Here is an 18745-nt window from a genome sequence, read left to right as displayed (position 1 = left end):
CGGGGAGCTCTGGCTGGCAGGGAGAGGCTCCGGGGCCCGCAGATGGTACTGTGGCCGCGTTCCTGGCTGCCTTTCTCCTCTGTTCGCAGTCTCGGAGGTCGCCGCGGTCTCAGAGACACCGGCTTGGCCACGGGTGAGGGAGGAAGACCCAGCTCGGCGGGGAGAGGCCCTGAGGACGTCAGGCCACCGCCCGAGCACTCCTGCTTTCCAAGGTCAGCTCCAGGGGGGCTTAACATATATATATATATAGAATACGTGTAACAGTGCCTTTGTGCCTCACGGCTGGAGGCAATGAAGTGTCGTTATGAAAGAGGATGCGGTGGAATTAAAGGGCCGAGGTACCCCCTACGAAGAGGTCCCGGGGTTCCCTCACGCTGTACTGTGCACATACCAGGGACGGGGAACCCCCGCACTTCCGTGCCGCGCCTCCCCCGTCAGAGGGGAGGAGGCCTACGGGGGCGGGGGCCCGGGGGCAGCCGCTGCCGCCGGAGAACCGCAGCTCCCCCGACGGCCCGGGCACCACCGCGCATGCGCGGCGGGAGCGTAATTTCCGGGCGACCGCTGTAGTTCCGGGTCGCTGCTGCCTGGAGACGGCGCTGCTGCGCGGGAGCGCTCCGGTATGGCGGCGGCGGCGGGACGGGACGGGGCTGGGCTGGGCTGGCCCGGCCCGGCCCGGGGTGGAGGTGTGGGGCCGAGGGTGCTGGCGCTGGAGCTGTGGGGTGTGTGCGGGGGTGATGCTGGGGCTGAGGGGCTGCGGGGGCCTCCTCGCCCCGATGGCCGCCGCAGTGCCAGGAGCGCGGCGGGGCGCAGGGGCTGCTGCGCTGCCCGCAGGCAGACACTCGGGTCGTCGGGGCAGGGGCCAAGGATTTGTGTCCTGCACAGCCCACGCTGTAGCGGGGCGAAGCACGTCCCTGTGAGTGATCCCGGCGCCCTGGGACCTTCCCCGAGGAGCCTGGGGAAGGTGTGGTAGAAGTAAGCAATTCAGATGTCTGTCACTGCAGGAGGAGGCTGGTTACGTGGGACAGGTGTTATTCTGACAGGCGATTCCTGTGTGACACCCAAGAGTGGTATAGTGTGCCGTGAGTGACTCTGGAGTAGCTCAGGAAAAAAAGAGCATATTTTTCCCTTCCAGTCCCATGCCAAGCTATAGGAAGTATGCCAGACTTGTAATTTTACAATTTTTCACTCATCTCTATCCACTTGCTACTGGATTTGGAAATTCAGCTCCCAGTTCAGAAATATTGGCAGCACACTGAAAACTAGATTAAGCCTACCTTAATACCCATGCAGTGCTGGCATAAGAGTCTGTCATTTTCTCACCTGCTTATCCAGCCTGTGAACTGCAGCCATTTCTTGTATTCCTGAATGCCGCTCCTCCTGCATTGCTCAAAACGTTCACGTGGGCAGACGTGCTGGCCGATTCACGTATTTGCCAAAGAAGTAAGCAAAAAATCCCAGCTGTCTGGGCTTGGCTAGGAGAGTTTCTTAGAAGAGGGTGTAATTTGACCAAATGTGAGAATCTTGCATAACTGGGATGTGTTTACTTTCCTTTAGTTTCTAATTGGATATAGGAAATAAATAAGGCAAATTAAATTCTCTATTTTGCAATGCAGCTGTGTAATTCTGTAAGCTGTATTTTAATTAATTTTTTAAAAAATCTGGTTAGGTTGCATCCAAGGTTGTTTTCTACCCACTATGCAGGATAAGAGATTAGAGAAACCTGCGCTTTCTAATCCTAGGAAGAGAATTAAAATGTCTGAACTGTACTTCTGGCTGTAGTGCTGGTTCTTGCAAGGGCAGTCTTGTCAGTAGGGAAGTGGAGGGATACTGGACATAATACATATGTAAATAATAAATATGCTTGTTAGTCTGTAGGATTGTTTGTCATGTGTAGCGCTTGGTTTTTGACAGATTCCTGCCACATTATGTCAGGAGACAGCGACTGCACCAGGACAAGTCCATCAGCGGGGTCTCCATCGGACAACGAGCTCCTGCCAGATCGGCCAAAGTATGTTTGCTCGCTGTCTCCTGATCTCATTACCAAAGCCCGGGAAGAGCTCCAAGAGAAACCTGAATGGAGGCTCCGTGATGTGCAGGCACTCCGAGATATGGTGTGCAAAGACTATCCCTCCCTGGGGACCTGCCTGGACGATGCTTTTTTGCTAAGATTCCTCAGAGCCAGGAAATTCGATTATGATCGAGCGCTTCAGCTTCTGGTGAACTACCACACCTGTAGGAGGAGCTGGCCTGAGGTCTTCAATAACTTGAAGCCGTCTGCAATAAAGCCTGTGCTAGAGTCTGGTTTTGTCACTGTGCTGCCTCGCCTGGACCCAGAGGGACGGCATGTTGTCTGCATCCGTCCAGGTATTGAAATGCATGAATGTCTTTGTTCTCCGTCTTCGAGACGGGCCAAAAATCCGTTTCCTGCTCTCCTGTGAACACTGGTTACTTGCGCAGAGTACGTGGGTTCTCTTTGAAATTTGAAAAGCTAACTTGTGAAGGGACACGTTTGTCATTAGCCAACGTTATACCAGTTCCTTTTCCTGTGTCAGTAATAACTGCAGTTATGTCAAAACAAAAATGCAGTGAGGTGGGTTGATGAAATATTGGGTGATTCAAGAAAAATTGATGTGTACTAACTCAAATTGAAACAGGGCTGCTGGCCTATGGTTAGAAGCTTGTAATTTGTTTTGACAATAAGTGGAGAGAGGAGCCTATGGCTTTGACTCCCACGTAAACAATCGGAGCCTTCTGTGTGCTTTTGGTGCTGCCAGGCTTGCTGTAAATTTGTCTTCATTCATTCTCCTCTTTTCCATTTACCTGCTTTCTTTCTGAGCTGAAACTGCTTCTAATAAGCTGTGCTGGGTGGAGAACGGGGTTCTTAAAACCATTGCCTTTGCTCCCTGAAGTAAACATGAGTTGCCATTTATCTCTTGCTTAAGAAAGGCTGCTCTGAACTAGGACTGTGGCTACTAAAGACTAATTTTTAAGAGTCCAGGATTAGAAAATCAGTTTTTGGAATGTGTATTGTTAGCTTATATTTACTCTCCGACTTACCATCCATGTCTTGTAACCTCAGACAGATGGACACCCAGTAATTATCCGATTACTGAGAACATTCGTGCCATATACTTAACGTTAGAAAAACTCATTCAGTCCGAAGAGACCCAGGTGAATGGAATTGTAATCCTGGCAGACTACAAAGGAGTCAGCTTATCTAAGGCGTCTCATTTTGGTCCTTTTGTAGCCAAAAAAGTGATTGGAATTCTTCAGGTAAGACCTGAACTGGTGGGAAAATAAGCTTGTGCATTGTAAATGACTGCTGCTGTGTCTAGAGTTCTTGACTATGTCACCAGAAACTTAAGCATCTTGGCTTTTACTAGCAGAGTTAAAATATGTCTCTGCCCAACCAGTTTCTCAGACCCTTGCCAACTTACCTCGCTTGCCCTTTTTTTGACTTTTGCATCCCTAAAACTAAATTTGCATTAGAAATGCAAACTTTTGAGTTGGAACAGAAAAAAGTAGTTCTGCTAGGTAGTGCTAAGGAAGAGAGAGAGCAGTAAATTACAGTTGGAGAGAAGACACCGTTTTGCTTGAATGCTGAGGAATAGCTCGTTATTTAAATGGTTCCTGTCAGCCGAGATGGAGCTGACCACTGAGCAAGTGCAAGTTCAAGTACTGCTGCAAAAATTTTGCAGAGAGGACTTTTGAATGTGTGTGATTTGAGGAGGATTTCCATCCGCTCCCTGAAGGAAGAGAGGCTTCTTCAGCATAGGGGGCAGCAAAAGAGACAGTAATAAAAAGGATCTCCGACTAGATGTGTAGAAGGAAATTGATGGAGAGCAAATTGGAGCAAGGGTGTAAGCGCAAGTGGAGTTGTACAAAATAAGAAGGTGAAAGGAGTGAGGGGTAACCTGGCCAAAGTGGCAGGAAAGCCTGATGATTTTACTTGATGTTCCACCATACTGTCTGGAGGAGTGAGATGAGGAAAACTTCTCTTGAATGGGTTCATTCCCTCGTTACTTTTATTCTGGCCTGAGCTGGTTATGTTCTTTGTTGTATCTGTGGGGCAATAAGGAAGGATAGGGGGAATCAGGGGAGTTTATGGAGATGAGACTAGTGAGTTTATGAATGCCTATATAAGAAGTCACTCCTTTAAATTATGATCTAAATGTGTCATTTAACTGTCTGAGCCCATATTTAATTTGCACAAATAAAGTGATGGGTGTCCTGCTGTTACTAGTGGAAGCTATTCACAAAACAAAAGCTGAGCTTGGTGAAGGACATAAAGGTATGGGTGGTATACAAACCTGTTGCATCAACCTTGCTGAGCTGCATCTCTTGTGAAGATGAGCTAATTCACTGACCTTCATAAGGAGAAAAATACTCCTGCGGTCCATGTTATCTGCTTTTCACTCCAAGCATTGACCGCTTGCTTTGTATGTGTAGAGCTGGTTATAAGGGAAAGAAACTTTGCTGTGGCACATAAGAGCTTAAATGCTGATCGTGAGCTTTTGCCCTGGAAAAATGTTTCTGCAAATAAATTTTTCCGGCAGAAATGCCATAACTAACTGTTGTTTTAAACTGTCTTGTATAGGAGATGCTGTGTGTTCTTTTGGCAGTGAAGTCTGTTTGTCTTCTGCACTTAGCATGACAGAATAGTTGGAATGGCAGAAAAATAGTGATTTTAGATTTCTTCCTTATATAAAAACACATTTTAGAGTATCTTGGGCACCAAATCTTGTAGTTGGACACACTGTTAGAATGAGCCTGCTCTGCCTCTGAGCATGGTGCACTCCTCAGAAGCTAGGGTCATCACTCTGTAACTGCATCATTATCACGGTTGGGAATACCCGAAGGACAGTGGTTACCTAAGTGTCTTTGTCAGGGGAGATGAAGAACAACATAAGAAATGAAGATTTACTGACAGTAATATATTTCTTGATGCAAGGTTTTCTTGTCTCTTGACTTTATTTTTATGCTCATGGATCTCATCCTAAGACTTTTCCCTATTACAAGGTGCATTTCTGTTGCCGTATTGGTTGGTACCTCAGATGAAAGTTTGGGAGCCAGTGGGTTGTGCTGGCAGTCAGTCTCAGGAGATTTTAAAAAGATGAATATGGCAAACATTTTTTAAACTGCATTATAAAAATGTTGTTCTTTACCCTTCAGGATGGATTCCCCATTCGAATAAAAGCTGTTAACATAATAAATGAGCCTCGTATATTCAAAGGCATTTTTGCAATCATCAAGCCTTTTCTGAAGGAAAAGATAGCAAACCGGGTAAGGACTTGTGTCATTTTAACATTAATGTTGATGTCTGTAAGTTCCTTGCTTGGCCACTGCAAGTAAAAATCGTTGAAAAACCTCACAGCTAGAAAAATGTTGGTGCCACTTACTTGATCTAACTGGTCCTTTCTGCTTTAATTTTTAAAAGTATGCCTGTTGGGAAAATTCTTCATGAGAGAGAAGCTTTGAGGAATTTAATATCGGCATAACGTTAATATGGATCTTTAGTACATATGCTGTGTATTCGGGACATTAATTCCATCCCTGGGGTTGGATTATCTTGGCAAGTAACACTTCGTTTATGAGGTGGTGTCACAGGAAATCTGTGTTGCCCCTTCCTTGCTCTTCTCCCTTCTGCAAGTGTCCTGCATGGCACTAGTATTCTCACCGTAGGACTGGATGTAGTTGCAAAGGATGATGCTTCTTTCCACAAGGATAAGTACTTCCCATCCCATGAACAAAATTGGGGATGAGCTGAATTTGGAACCTCAGCACAGACTAGCAAATGTCAAGTCTCTCTTCCTGGGATTTAAGCTGCACTAGACTTGGATCGTCTCAAGACTTCTCTCACTAGCATGTCTAACTGCACCTGCCCAGTGTTGTATGCTGCCACTTGCCCATAAAGACATCGCTTCTAAAATTTGCTCTTTAACTCAAAATAAGCTTGTTAGCTGGTTCAGTAATTTGCTGTAAAGTGTTTGATATGCACTATTAAAGCTGTCTTTTGCTGTCTTCTTCAGTTTTTTCTTCACGGCTGTGATCTGAATTCCCTTCATCAAAACATTCCTCCAGTGATCCTTCCTGAAGAGTATGGTGGTACTTCAGGGAAGCTGGACATCTCCGCATGGAACGAGCTGCTGCTAGCCTCTGAAGAGGACTTCCTGCATGATTTCTCACAGCTGGTTCTCCCATGTGACAGCTCTCCCCATGACATGCTAGTGAGTGGGGATGCTGATGAAAAGCAATGTGATGATTCTCTGCGAGGCCTGAAACCTCAGCTCTATTACTGTTATTGACAAACTAGTGAAGGGAAGTTTTCCAGCACAGTTAAGATCTGTTCTGCTAGGTGATGTTGTGAACTCTGCCTTACTCCTAAACCTGCGGTTTAGGAACAGACTGCTGAGGCACTTTACACTGTAGAACCAAAGGAAGCTGAAGAGGGCGCAGTGGGGGCAGGGCAGAGTTCGGGGAGGATAAAGGCAAAGAGCACAAGTTATGTAGAATACTTGAGGCTCATCAACCTCTGTGTGAATGATGCAAACTGGCCTGTTCTTTCTAATGATAAAAAAAAAATAATATTGCAGGATGGTAAGCTTGATAGTTTCTTATCCTCTCCCCACCCAGTTGAAAAGTGACAACAATGATTTACTAGTTTTCTGACCATCTGTTCCCTTCCCCTTCTGAAAACATCAGTAATCCAAGACAAGAAAATTGCTTTGGACCCCTGCAAAATGTAGCTCTGTCAGTGAAGATTGCTTAAAAACATGAAAATCTGACTTGTTGTGTCCTCTCTCACTTGGTTCAGACTGTGAGTTGGCGTTTCTGGAATATCTCAATGAATGTTTGGCTCAAATTAATACAGAGCAAAACTTTCTTATCCAAGAATAGCAGTATTCTGAAACTTCCTCACAGTAGGAAGAACTGTAACTGGTGGATTAACTACTACAACATCTATACCAAGGCTTATTATAAACAGATGCAATCTTCATTTTCAGAAAACAGGAAGTTTTTCAGATCAGGTACTAAGGCTTTTGATTGGATACAGCTTCAAATAATGAGGTTCAGGACCAAATAAGAAAAAGCTGTGTCAGCCACCTTCCCACATTATCAGTTGTTCTTTTCTTCAGCTGGTTGTGATGAGGGATTGGGTAACTCACTCATACACAGAATTTGTAAGGAGGCTTTATAGCAGTTGGCATATGACGTATAGAAGGCAATACTTCGTGTAAGACAGCAAGGTGCTTCTTTAGCTTGTTACTTTAGGCAGAATTTGAGTTTAAGTCTGTGAAACCAAATGCAGACAGGCTATTTGAAAGCACATTCTTAAATTTCCTGGTATTGTAGCATTTTGTTCACTGTGCTTGTTGGCTCTTTTGTGAAATGTTACAACTTTGTTTTCAACTTTATTGACCTCTTTTGTCTTTGGTTGTCATGTTCCTGTATGAAGTTAGACTTTAATCATCTCTGTAATATTTACCCGTAGCTTGTATGCCTGTGCTTCTAGGTCTTTGTCTAGAGACAGAACTAAGACTCCGATGTCAAATCAGGGTAAGATACCTATGTCTAAATAAGCTGTTCCCACTCCCCAAGTTGAATCTGTTTAATGGTCTTGACTTAGAACTTAACTCTCAGCACATGCTTTGCACATGTTTTTCTGCACTATAATAGTGGTGGAGATGGGAAACCTCAGTATGACCAGGAAAGCACACCCAATTACTTCAAGGTGAAATATTTCACTCTTTGGTGAAAAAGAACATCCCTTCTAATTGGAGACTTATCTCTAGAGCACTTTCTCTGGATGAAATCTTTATTTAGTGCCAAGTGTGATTATAGGTACCAGTTCGGTTTCTGTAAATATAAAACTAAAGCATCTTGAGGATTTCAGACATCCATTTTTCAAAGTGCCAAACTCTGTTTTGAATGTCTGTCTTCCTCTCAGTCCCTCTACAGCATGATTGCACTGCCAAAAAAGACTCCTCTTCCACCATAATGACTTCCTCATCTGGCAGCAGACCTCATCCTGGAGCTAGGGGGTAGCAAATGCCATACCTGTCATCCAAGCATTATAAAAGGAGACTGGGTTTTGAAAAGGGGTAAACCATGAAGCTTTTTTCTGAGTGGTAATTCAGAATTTGTGGGAGCAGGGAACTCATCACTTGAACTGTTTAAGAATAAGATGGGAAGAGATTAATTTCCCTCACTAAAGCATGTTATTTTTTCCTACCTTTATAAGTCAATTCTTACTCTTCTTTGACAGCCATTACCTTTAGTGCAGAAAAAACCCATACCGTTTTCAGCTACTTAAAATAAGGTAGAAGAGTACTGCTAGCCACTTCCTCCTCATTTCTGACCAGAATGTGCTGCATGTTTTGCAGAAATTAATTCAGTTCTTTGTGCCACCTAGCAAGACAGTAGCACACAGCACCAGGACTTAGAAAGGTAAGTGGCTGCCCACGCTGTTTAACTGCCAGAATGTAGGGACTGGTGTTTATGTTGGTTTAGTGCCTCTTAATTCCAGCCACAATGTACAATTTAAAAAAAAAAAAGGATGGACCATTTTTCCTAGAGGTGAAGGGATGACTGGTATTTGATACTCTTTCCTTAATTGTGCTGTGGGGTTTGAAGCGGTGGTATTTTGACAGCTAACCTGTAAGAACAGCTACTTTGATCCCCTTATGTAACTACTAGAGAGGGAGGTTGAATATTCAAAATTCAATTTAGTGTCCTTCAAAAAAAAAAAAAATCTAGTGGTGTTCAGCAGAAGGCTGAGGAACCTCTACAGAAACCAAACCCTTTTTCAGGCTTTTGTATTCTCTTGCATGCCTTAAATACGAGGCAAACTAGATCCATCTCTCCCTCCCCTTTTCTCCTCTGCTCACAGAGAAACTAAGAATAAAGCATATGGTTTAAACATAATAGATAAGGCTACATTATCAATGCTGAAAAAAGCCTGTGTTATGCCTCCAGAACTTCTTTTTCTTGAAGCTGGCTGCTGGGCAGTTGATGTCAGGATGCTTGAACTAAGCCAGGTTTACCTTTGTCAAGCATCTGTTACTTCTAATTTGCTCTTTCTTGGCTTTAGAACTCAGACAGAGAGAGTTGCAACTTTATTGAGCTATACCTCTACCCTTTTTTAGGTTCGTAACCAGTGCTTGGCTTTTCTTATAGAAAGCATGGCTCTGTCTTTTATGCACCTGACTACTGAGCTGAGAATGCTCTTTTGAGCTTTAGCACTTACTAGCAAAGAAATCAGTTTGTTCCCAAAATTTCTCATGTCAGCATTTGGAAAATAAACACTTGTTTTAAGTATAGAGTCTCCTTATCTGCAAGTTAAGAGATAGGAAAAGCTTACCGGGGCTTTTTTGTTTGGTTTTTTTTTCACAGCACTAAAATGGGTCTGTTCTTTTTTCCACTTGAAATAACTTTGTTTCCAGAGGTTATATGCCTTGCCCAGTACATAAGCCATCCCTGCCAAATCCAACACATAATAAGGAAAGATACTTGAACTGCATTGGGCAGCCATGGCTTTTGGCATTAAGTGGGACAAAAGGTAGCTGCATACTGTACATAAAAGTACTTGAATTTATACTCTTGCAAATGGGTGTTACAAACCCTGAGGTATTTTCAGGAACTGCGTGAAGTATTTTTTTTGTTAAATCTCATTTTGGCATGAGTTAAGCATAGTGTTATTCAAACTAATAATTTTGCCTTCTGTTGTATGTGGGCCTAGAGGTGTTGGGTGGTTAAGTGTACATCTTATTTTGACAAAATTTATTTTTATATTGCATTTTATAAAATGGAGTGGTCAAAATGTGTAATTTTATGATGCATGACTGGGTGATTAAACACATTGTAACAGCTGCTAATTTGATATTTTAAATATGTTTGCCTTGTGTTGTCTTGGGGTATTTTATTGTAAAAGTCATAAAAGCAACATATACTTAGTTCCACGCCAAACACACAGTTGCAACTAAGTATAATTGCCACAGCATTACATTAGAAAAAGATGTTGCTTTCTTCTGCAGAACTAAATTTTACTTGAACAACTGTACCTGAGCCACTTCAAGGAATAGGATTAGATATTCAGAGAATCACATGGAAGATACTGTTTGTTTCAAAAGAGATGTTATGACTTACTATTTGCTATATGGAGAAAACATCCAGTCACATCCAACTGGACCCTGCAGCAGCTAATTAGCATTTTAATCATTGTATGTAGTATTTTGCATTGGAGAATAACTGCTGCTTCTTAACACTTCAAGAGCTGGGACAGTTTCAGTAGTTAGTCCACTTTATTCAAATGAGTTTACAGTGCAAATGCCTTAGTGCCAATAATAATCATTTCATGTACATTATTTTTATAAGCATATTACACAAGTGAAATCAATTAGAAGCTCTATTTTTCCACCATAATCATAAAGTTGTTTAAGCTAGTCATACACTTACCACTCAATATTTGGCAAACATACTAAAAAAGAAGTTCCCATAGAAGTTGCCTCTTAGGAAAGGGCAAGTTTGTTCTTAAAAGGAATTAGTGTTACCCAGTTGTTCAACCTCAAAGTTCTGTTCTTTTGGTGAGGAATAAAGGGGTTTTTGCCACAACACAGGAAGGTAACTATAATTTAAATAAAACTTTTGCAGTGGAATGTAGAAATCAAGCAGCATGGCTTACACTTCTAGGAACTGAAGCATTAGCATACTAGTGCATTATGCTGAATATAATTGTTCTTTAAAATATATTACTAATCTAGCTAAATGTTGCTTCTATTCAAGAGAAAGGTTGTGGCTATTGGACAGAACAGATATTTTCTTTTGTGCTTTGACAGCAAAGCTGTAGTGAATTTTAAAAATGTAGCAATAAGATAAACACGACTGAAGGTTAAAATAGAAAGATAACCGATAATAATTTTGATCCTGCATCAAGCATTATGCAATACGTAACTTTCTATCCCCCTGCATGTTCCTATTAACGTAAGAAACAGTAACATAGACAGTATAACTAAAGCAATACGCGAACATTTTGGCTTTCAGCAAAACGTTCCCCACTTTGTAAGCTCAGACAGGTGCAGCCATTTAACTGAAGTCCCTATTCGTAAGGACAAGAGGAGCCACTAGGGTCCAAAGATAGAGAAGGAGACAAACCCAGCTGGAGGTTATCTTCACCCACACGGCTGGCCACTTACTTGTCATTGTTTTAAAATCAGCATCAGGGCTAAAAAGTAAAGAAGTCAATTAATAGATATAGAAGGCACCTTCCACTATGCCTTGCTATCTCTCATATGAATCTGAAGTTAGAACAATGATTTGGGACACTCCAGTGCAAGAGGCTTTGATGGGAGGAGTAGGGTAAGACAACTAAACCAGCAGTTTCCTGGTTGCATATGTTGATGTGCTACCCTTAAAGGAAATAATATTTCAGTGAGCTATGCAATAGATTCCTGATGGCTACTACTCTGTAAGCATATTTGCTAGTTTCTGCTATATGGCAGTCCTGGGGAAAGCAGTTACAAGCTGCAGCAGCAGAGGATGTGTCCAAGGGCTCCCAACAGATCTAGGAAATCGTATCTCCATTTAAGTGGCATGTATGGCTGTCCCTGCACATCCTTCCCAGGGTTAAGAGCCAGTAACATTAGGCTGGCCTCTGACAAACTTCCCAGGAGGCCACCCTAAACCAGTTTCATATGTGTCCTTCCTGCTGCCTGCATATCTGAAGGATAGTAACCACCCTTTCTGCCCTTGCAGCTGTGAAGCAGTCTGCTATGACTACAGCTGCTGATCTTGTCTTTTTGTACAGTTTTTTTACATCTTATTCAGCAACACAAAATTGAGAAGGCACAACTCCAGTGCAAACTGTCATAGGGACAACACCTTATCCAGCTGGGCAGGAGTAGCCTATAGGGCAGGGTCTCCTGTCCACTTAGAAACACTGTCTGGCACATACAACCCATCACTTTCTGTCTTGCTCTTACCTGTACCAGTTCGTGAGCGTCATCATGATGTAAAGAGAGGCAAGGAAGAGCATGAAGTGGAAGAAGGTGTAGCTGTACTGAACACCATCCTTCTCATTATCCAGGACACGGCGCACTTCTCCTTCCTCTGCAGCCCCACTGCCTGTTCCCACAGTCTCCTCCAGAATGGCACTGTCACTCCCAGACAGTGTCAGCTTGTTCACCTGGCTGTTACTTGAAGAGCGAATGCTGCAGTGTAACCCAAAGATAGACATGGTTAAAAACTCCCTTTTCAGTTAGCTGTGTTTGCTAATAAAGCCAGCAACAGACCACAATGAATGTCTGGGACTAGCAAATAACATTTTTTAAATCCATCTGGAAACACAAGGAAGCTCCTCAGAGAGATCTGTTTTCATCCGAGCTTTTGTTAACCTAGTTAAACAGTGTTCCTAGTCCAGGTCTTGTAACACATTTTGTTCTGTTACCTGAATTGGGCTAATAAAGCCTATCCTCATCCACAAAACAGAATGCAGTTTTATTAGCCATATTTGGGCTTGGACCCGAGACCACAGCTGAATATGAATAAACGCAGGTACCTTTTTCACTGGACCCAGATTCAAACAAAAAAGCAGACAGATCCCCGTTGTTTATCATTTGATGGCAGTGCACATCCTACCTGGAATACAAGAGGCAAAGGACAAAGATAACCAATCCAACGACGCTCTGGGCATCCCACCACTGCAGGGACTTGGGCGGAGCTGGAGTAGCAGGTACGACAGTGGTATTTGCTGGAACAACTGTAGCTATCTGGGTAATGATGTTCAGCAAACTTGGGTTACAGCTTCGTTCTGAAAGGGATTTCAAGGCAGGTTAAAGAGAGATGAGCTTTGCCAGCATTTAGCTAAGAAAAGATTACAAATAAACTTGCAATTTTTCATTTCCTTTAACTGCTGATCTCTTCAATTCCCCAGAGGCAGCAATGACGTGGAATATTTTTCCTTCCTGTGAGCTAGGCCAGGGTGTAATAAATAAATAAATAAAATCAGAATGCCCTGACACTGTTCTCTTTCCCCTCACAAATGCCCCAGTTTAGTTCTGGCAAGGGGCAATTTGATGGTTTCAGTAAAGTTGGCTTTACTGCCTCACTAGATTTTACCTAGGCAGATCAGTGATGTATAATAATGACAAGCCCCATCAACAGCTGCTGCTTTCACACCAGAATACGTTACTCAAGACAGCCTATTGCTTACCAGGCTCATTGGACATGGCTGACCAAGTGAGATACATGGTGTAGAGCGTGATAACAGAGGACTGGAGGAGGCCAGAGCGAGGCTGATGTTCCTGTTCAAAGACAGAACAGCAAGCCAAGGTCATAAGGGCAAGTTTTACCTATAGGTGGATACCTTTGCCCTACTGCCACAGATTCAACATTAGCATGAAAAACTTTATTTTTTAGAAATGCATTGGGCTTTGTTCTATGTTTAGAAGACCAGAAGAAACTCCTTAGAGTAATACAATTTATGCAGTAACTCAAACATGGAAGAAATAAGCTAACCAAATCCAGTTTTTCTGTGCCCAAGACTTGGTTATTAACTTACTGAGTTAATCCCAATTTGCTTAACAGTTTTGTAGATATGAATCTAGCATGTGATTTATTTGAGCAATACCAGTTCAGAATCAAGTAACATGCAAGCTTCCTCTCATATTAAACACACTTACCCATAATTTCAAAGCCACAATATTAAGCCAATAAATTCCCAGCTTATTTTGCTTTTCCCTAACAGGTTTCTATGTTCTGCCAGAACCTTCACCACTAAAACCACACCAGCAGTGCCCCATGTGGAAACAAAGTCCAAAACAATGTTAGCCAAAAAAAGCCTATTTTCAGGAAATGCATAGTGCACTACGTAGTGCATTTGTTTCAGAGCAATTTTTTTTTTAATGTTGCTAGCTAGTGTAGCTATGATAGCCAAATTTTAAAGTTCTTATATCTGACTGAATTGGTACTGTATCTTTCTTCCCTGCTTTGTATGCCAGAAGAAAATAGCAGAGAAAAATAATACCTGAACTTTTGGAAGGATAGAAACAATGGAGACAGCAATGCACAGGATCATATTAATGCTTATGAAGAACTTGTTCTCAGTGCAGTCATCAGGCTTTGTGTAGAAAACATAGAAGAGCACAACAAAAACCAGTGACAAGGCATAGAACAAGCTTGTACAGGACAGCAGAGCTGGAGGGGAAAAAAATTAACTGTTACAATATGCATGTAGTCTCTAGGTCATTAAATCTAAGGTGATTTAATGACTAGCTACTTTAATGACTAGCTACCACTGTAAGGAGATAGTCCCTCTTCCTCACTTGGAAGTCTGGTTCAGAAAACTAGACTAGCAGAATGCATTTTTATTAGGTACGGCTAACTTTCTGCTTTGGCTCACTACGTAGTGTAGCTCAGAGGAAAGCTAATGCTGCCATCAGGGGAGTAAGACCTGCTTTTCAGTGGGAGTTTGATTGGTTTAACTGATGTCAAGCCACAGTGTCAAAAAGAGTGCTTTTTGCACGCTTCTCATGGACTATTTATAAGCCCTGAATTCCCCCTTCTATGCTAAAGGCCACCCATTTTCATTTCCATTCTGCTATGTTCTTTACAAGAAGCTACAAAATGCTGTTGCAGCATTCGTAGCTATGAGCAAAGAACCACAACAATTAGCACTCTGTAATTTAGTGGTCAGCTCGGGAGCGTGCACTGAGGCGTGCTTTGTGTTGCACTGCAGCCACTGTCATCGACATAACTGACTTCCTGAGGACCTCAGCAGGGGAGGTGGCAAAGCAAAGTCAGAGTTGAAGAGATCCAGGCTACTAGCTCTGCACTCACACTGCAAACTAGGCAAGTGTTGTTTATTATGACTGTCAGATCTGCTAATCACCAGCCTAAAATATTTTGCATGTTATTTAATGAGAGAAAGGCAACACTGCAGCTATTAATTCCAAATGTTTACAGTAGTGACTCAAGGAGACTGTGGAGTGTAATTCTAGGTATGTTTGCAAACTAGCAAGTGATATTCTGTGGAGTATTGGCCAGCAGAAAAAAAACCTTTAGAGGTTAAGATTCCTACCTGCATACCAACATTTAGAGTTTCCCTCCTCCATTCTTTCAACCCAGCTCTCATTCCAGGAGTGAGCAAAGTCCACAAGAAGCACCAACTGGATAAGAATGAAGCAGAAGGCTCCACAAATACCAATAGCAAACCAAGCTAGAAAATGGAGCAAGAAAAACAGGGTTAGCTTTCATCATTTGCATGCTACCCCACTTAAAAAAAAAAAAAAAGCTCCTAATTATACTGCAGACAAATAATGAAAAAATCTGAAACTGTATTTAGAAATGCAGATACTGTTAACCACTTTGGCCTCCATCCTGCAGAAGCCTACAAGAAGTCCCTGCTATTCAAGGGTGCACCCTATGCTAGTCAAGCTGAGCATGGGAATGTTTAGCCCAACATATCTTCAGAATGAATGCAAGATCTAACACAAGACATCTTTGCGTACATAAGTACCATCATGCCACATTTCTCTGAGGATCAACAACCCTTTCAAGTTCCTGTGATGTGGCCAGACATTAAAGGTTTCTTGCACAGATTTTTCAGAGACTCTAGGGAAGTGTTTAGCGCTTTTCAGTGTTCTGAGCTGCCTCTAATCTAAAGAGTGTCAGAAGACTCAGCCCAGTAGTGATTGTGTCATGGGAGTACCGAATTATTAATACAGAACACTTCTGCACTTGAAAAGAGATTGCTTATTGCCATAACTTCAGTTGGTCACCAAAATACTGGATGAACCAAGATACTCTAATGAAGTAGGACAGAATCTGTGTCTTCTACACAATAACTTTCACTATCACAACTATAGCCCAGTAAGTCTGTGAAAAGGTTTGAGTTTATTAAACAGAATTCCATGATGACATATTAACTGTACCTCTTGTGAAAGGCCCTTCAGGAATGTAAAACGCTCCAACCATGATAGCCACAATGGCAGCTATTTTGAAGAACCAGAACCTTTAAGAGAAGGTAGAAGTTGAAAATATTGGTCTTACTTTGCACACAACAGTCATGTTTTACATGATCTGCAAGCAGCTTGCTGTACATAGATGAGTGTCTAACAGAAATTTAAAGAAAAAAACCCTTGTGTTCAGTGGGATTACAGATAAAGATGTTCACCGAATCAGGGGGAGAGGGTGATGCAACGGTCAATACATTGGAGACATGGGCTGACAGAAACCTCAAAGTTCAACAAAGGCAAATACAGAGCATTGCACCTGGGACAGAAAAATCCCCCGCAACAGGACAGACTGGGGGCCGACTGGCTAGAAAGCTTTGCTGAAAGAGGAGCTCCTGCTCCAGCAAACAGAACGTGAGTCAGCAGCTCATCGTTGCAGGGAGGAAGGCTAACTCTGCACTGTTCAGCTTGGAGAAGGGAAAAGGGAGATCTAATTGCTGTTTTCAACTGCCTAAAAGAAAGGTGTAAAGAAGACAAAGCCAGACTTCTTGCAGGTGCACTGTGGAAGGACAAGAGGCAACATATGCAAGTTGTAAAAAGAGAAACTACAATTAGGTATTGGAAAAAATTGCACAGGTTGCCCAGAGAGGTCAAAGCATCCCCATCCTTTCAGGCATTCAAAACTCAACTAGACAAGCCCCTGAACAACCTGTTCCATGTTGGCCCTGCTCTAACCAGGGGGTTGGATCATATGATCCCCAGAGGTCCCTTTCAAATTAAATGACTCTCTGATAATTCAGTCATCTATCCCAGAACTAACCCAGTTAAATCAGTGAATCCAAAATCAGAAACCAGTTTCTGCTGGCTTACTGAGTCAGACTGGCCTAGTGAATGACCCAATCAGCACTAGACTCAGCGCAAGGACGGCGATATAAACGAGCTGAAACCTAGCATCTCTGTGGAAACACAGAGGGGTAGCCAGAACACTGCCCTTTTGGTTACCCAACCTCAGAGCATTATCAGTACATTGAACATACTACATAAACAGGAAGCCTTTCAGTAGACTAAAATGTTACTCTGTACTCAGTTCAAAACAAACTTGAGGCTGTCAATGTACACATAAACAATTTGCCACTGTGTTCAGCAGAGAAACTTGAGAGAGGAAACAAGCTGGAAGACCAGACAGCTGGCTCACACACATACCCATTGTGTACTGAGGCTCTTGGATCATTACTTGTTTTCACTTCTATCATGAGCAGAGAGAGGAGAAAGAAGAACACTGCCATGGCAAAGCTGATTCGATAGACAGCTCTGTATCCAACAAACACGTCGCAGCTGACAAAGCCATCCATATGCGGTATCCGAGTATGAAGCCCCTCATCACAAAATCCAGGTATCTGAGTAAAAACGCATTTAGTTGTGAATTTATGCCTGCATTTGCAATTACATTCTTTAAGCACTCCAACAGCTAAGGCTTTCAGTCAGCTGTCTCCTGGGAGATCTGATAACAAAAGACCTTGTGCTCAGCCAGCCTGCATAGACCTTATTATCATCTTTCTTTCCCCATGTCATCACTAAAAGCATCCAGGAAGATTAAGATACCAGAGCAGCAGGCCTCTGATAATGACTAGCAATCTCCAGGTCTGGTCTGGTTTCAGAGACCCCAGGCACGTACTTAAAAATGTACATTCACTGAATTTGCTATTTCAGCTAGAAGCCATTCTGCACCCGCAGTCTCTTAACGTGGGGGACAAGGCACATTTGGGTGTTTGTGTCTCTCATGTAATCTATTCCAAGTAAAGCGAATCAATAGTTGCTGGCACAAGTAACGGTTTTGCATACAGTTAGAAAGAGGTTTTCCCCTCCATACCTTTTTCAGCTGCTCTTCCATCCCTGGTGCCAGCATAATGCAGGCGAGAACAGTACTGAGGAGGAGGAGGAAGGCATAGATAAGACGTGTCACTGTGGAATTCTTGCTGTTGGGACAACATCGGCACAGTAAACACGAGGCACCGCTGCACAGACAGGGAATCTGAAGGACAGAGACAGAAATAGCAAGGGCATTCCCCTCGCAGCTGACACCGGCGGGGTCAACGACACCGGGAGAGGAACACCCAAACTCCATTTAGAGACACTCCGCTCCCGGCCGGACCACACAGATAAACCGCTTAATCGACATTTCTGTCTGACACCGTTTGAGAACACCCGCGGGTAACCTGGCTGATCAGCCCGGGCTCTCTTCCTGGGGCTCTGCCGCCTGGCAGCGGCCAGCAGCGCGCCGCGGCCCCGCGGCCCCTGACACCGCCCGAGGGCAGCCGCGTCTGTTAGCGACCGGCCCCCCGGCCAGGCGAGGAAGCAGCAGGACAGCTACCGCCCGGCGCCCGCTCTGCCCCGAGGGGCTGAACCCGCCCCCGGCTCTCCGCAGCTGGCGGGACCAGGCTTCTGCCCACAGGCCGCGGGAGGGGAGCCAGCAGGGTCACCGGCCCGGGGCTCGCCCGCCCGAGCCGGGCCCCGACGGAGGCACCGCTCCGGGCCGGGCCCGCTCCCGGGAAGGAAGCGGGGGGTTGGCGCGGCAGCCGCCGCCACTCACCCAGCTGGCCAGCGAGCAGACCCCCAGCGCCGCCCCCATGGCGCCGCCGCCGAGCCCCTCCGGCCGCTTCCTGCTTCCGCCCCCACCCCGCCGCGTCAGGCGGCCGCCGTCCGGCGCCGCCGCTCATTGGCTGCTCCCGCCATGCTGGCGCGCTCGTGGGCCGGCTGCCCGCCAATGAGAAGGCAGAATGGAGCCGCGCGCGAGCGGG

The 18745-nt window shown here is 44.0% G+C and overlaps 2 protein-coding genes across 13 annotated transcripts; one reads left to right on the top strand and one right to left on the bottom strand.

Moving 5' to 3' along the window:
- Positions 1 to 564: 564 nt before the first annotated feature.
- On the top strand, positions 565 to 14026 carry TTPAL (alpha tocopherol transfer protein like). Of its 12 annotated transcripts, none has more exons than XR_012777906.1 (8): positions 565 to 617; positions 1912 to 2364; positions 3080 to 3273; positions 5173 to 5283; positions 6030 to 6227; positions 7514 to 7557; positions 8385 to 8448; positions 10035 to 10130. XR_012777906.1 is itself a non-coding variant. In XM_075517518.1 (7 exons), exons 2-6 carry the CDS (start codon positions 1926 to 1928, stop codon positions 7511 to 7513), a joined length of 963 nt encoding a protein of 320 aa, XP_075373633.1. In that variant the 5' UTR covers positions 565 to 617; positions 1912 to 1925; the 3' UTR covers positions 7514 to 7557; positions 8385 to 9968. The 12 variants fall into 12 exon arrangements, 5 of the variants coding, with proteins under 5 accessions (XP_075373633.1, XP_075373635.1, XP_075373632.1 ...); XR_012777905.1 differs by lacking the exon at positions 10035 to 10130 and adding an exon at positions 9394 to 9967; XR_012777904.1 differs by having other exon boundaries at positions 6030 to 7557.
- SERINC3 (serine incorporator 3) lies at positions 10307 to 18624 on the bottom strand. Its single transcript, XM_075517515.1, has 10 exons — positions 18538 to 18624; positions 17818 to 17979; positions 17151 to 17344; positions 15927 to 16006; positions 15074 to 15211; positions 14021 to 14190; positions 13208 to 13298; positions 12634 to 12805; positions 11979 to 12206; positions 10307 to 11221 (listed from the first exon to the last, which is right to left on the bottom strand). Exons 1-10 carry the CDS (start codon positions 18574 to 18576, stop codon positions 11083 to 11085), a joined length of 1413 nt encoding a protein of 470 aa, XP_075373630.1. The 5' UTR covers positions 18577 to 18624; the 3' UTR covers positions 10307 to 11082.
- Between the last annotated feature and the right edge of the window lie 121 nt (positions 18625 to 18745).

This window comes from Mycteria americana, chromosome 14, assembly GCF_035582795.1.
Source record: "Mycteria americana isolate JAX WOST 10 ecotype Jacksonville Zoo and Gardens chromosome 14, USCA_MyAme_1.0, whole genome shotgun sequence".
NCBI lineage: Eukaryota > Metazoa > Chordata > Aves > Ciconiiformes > Ciconiidae > Mycteria > Mycteria americana.
Note: the sequence above shows the minus strand (reverse complement) of the source record. Positions and strands in the feature narration are given on the sequence as shown.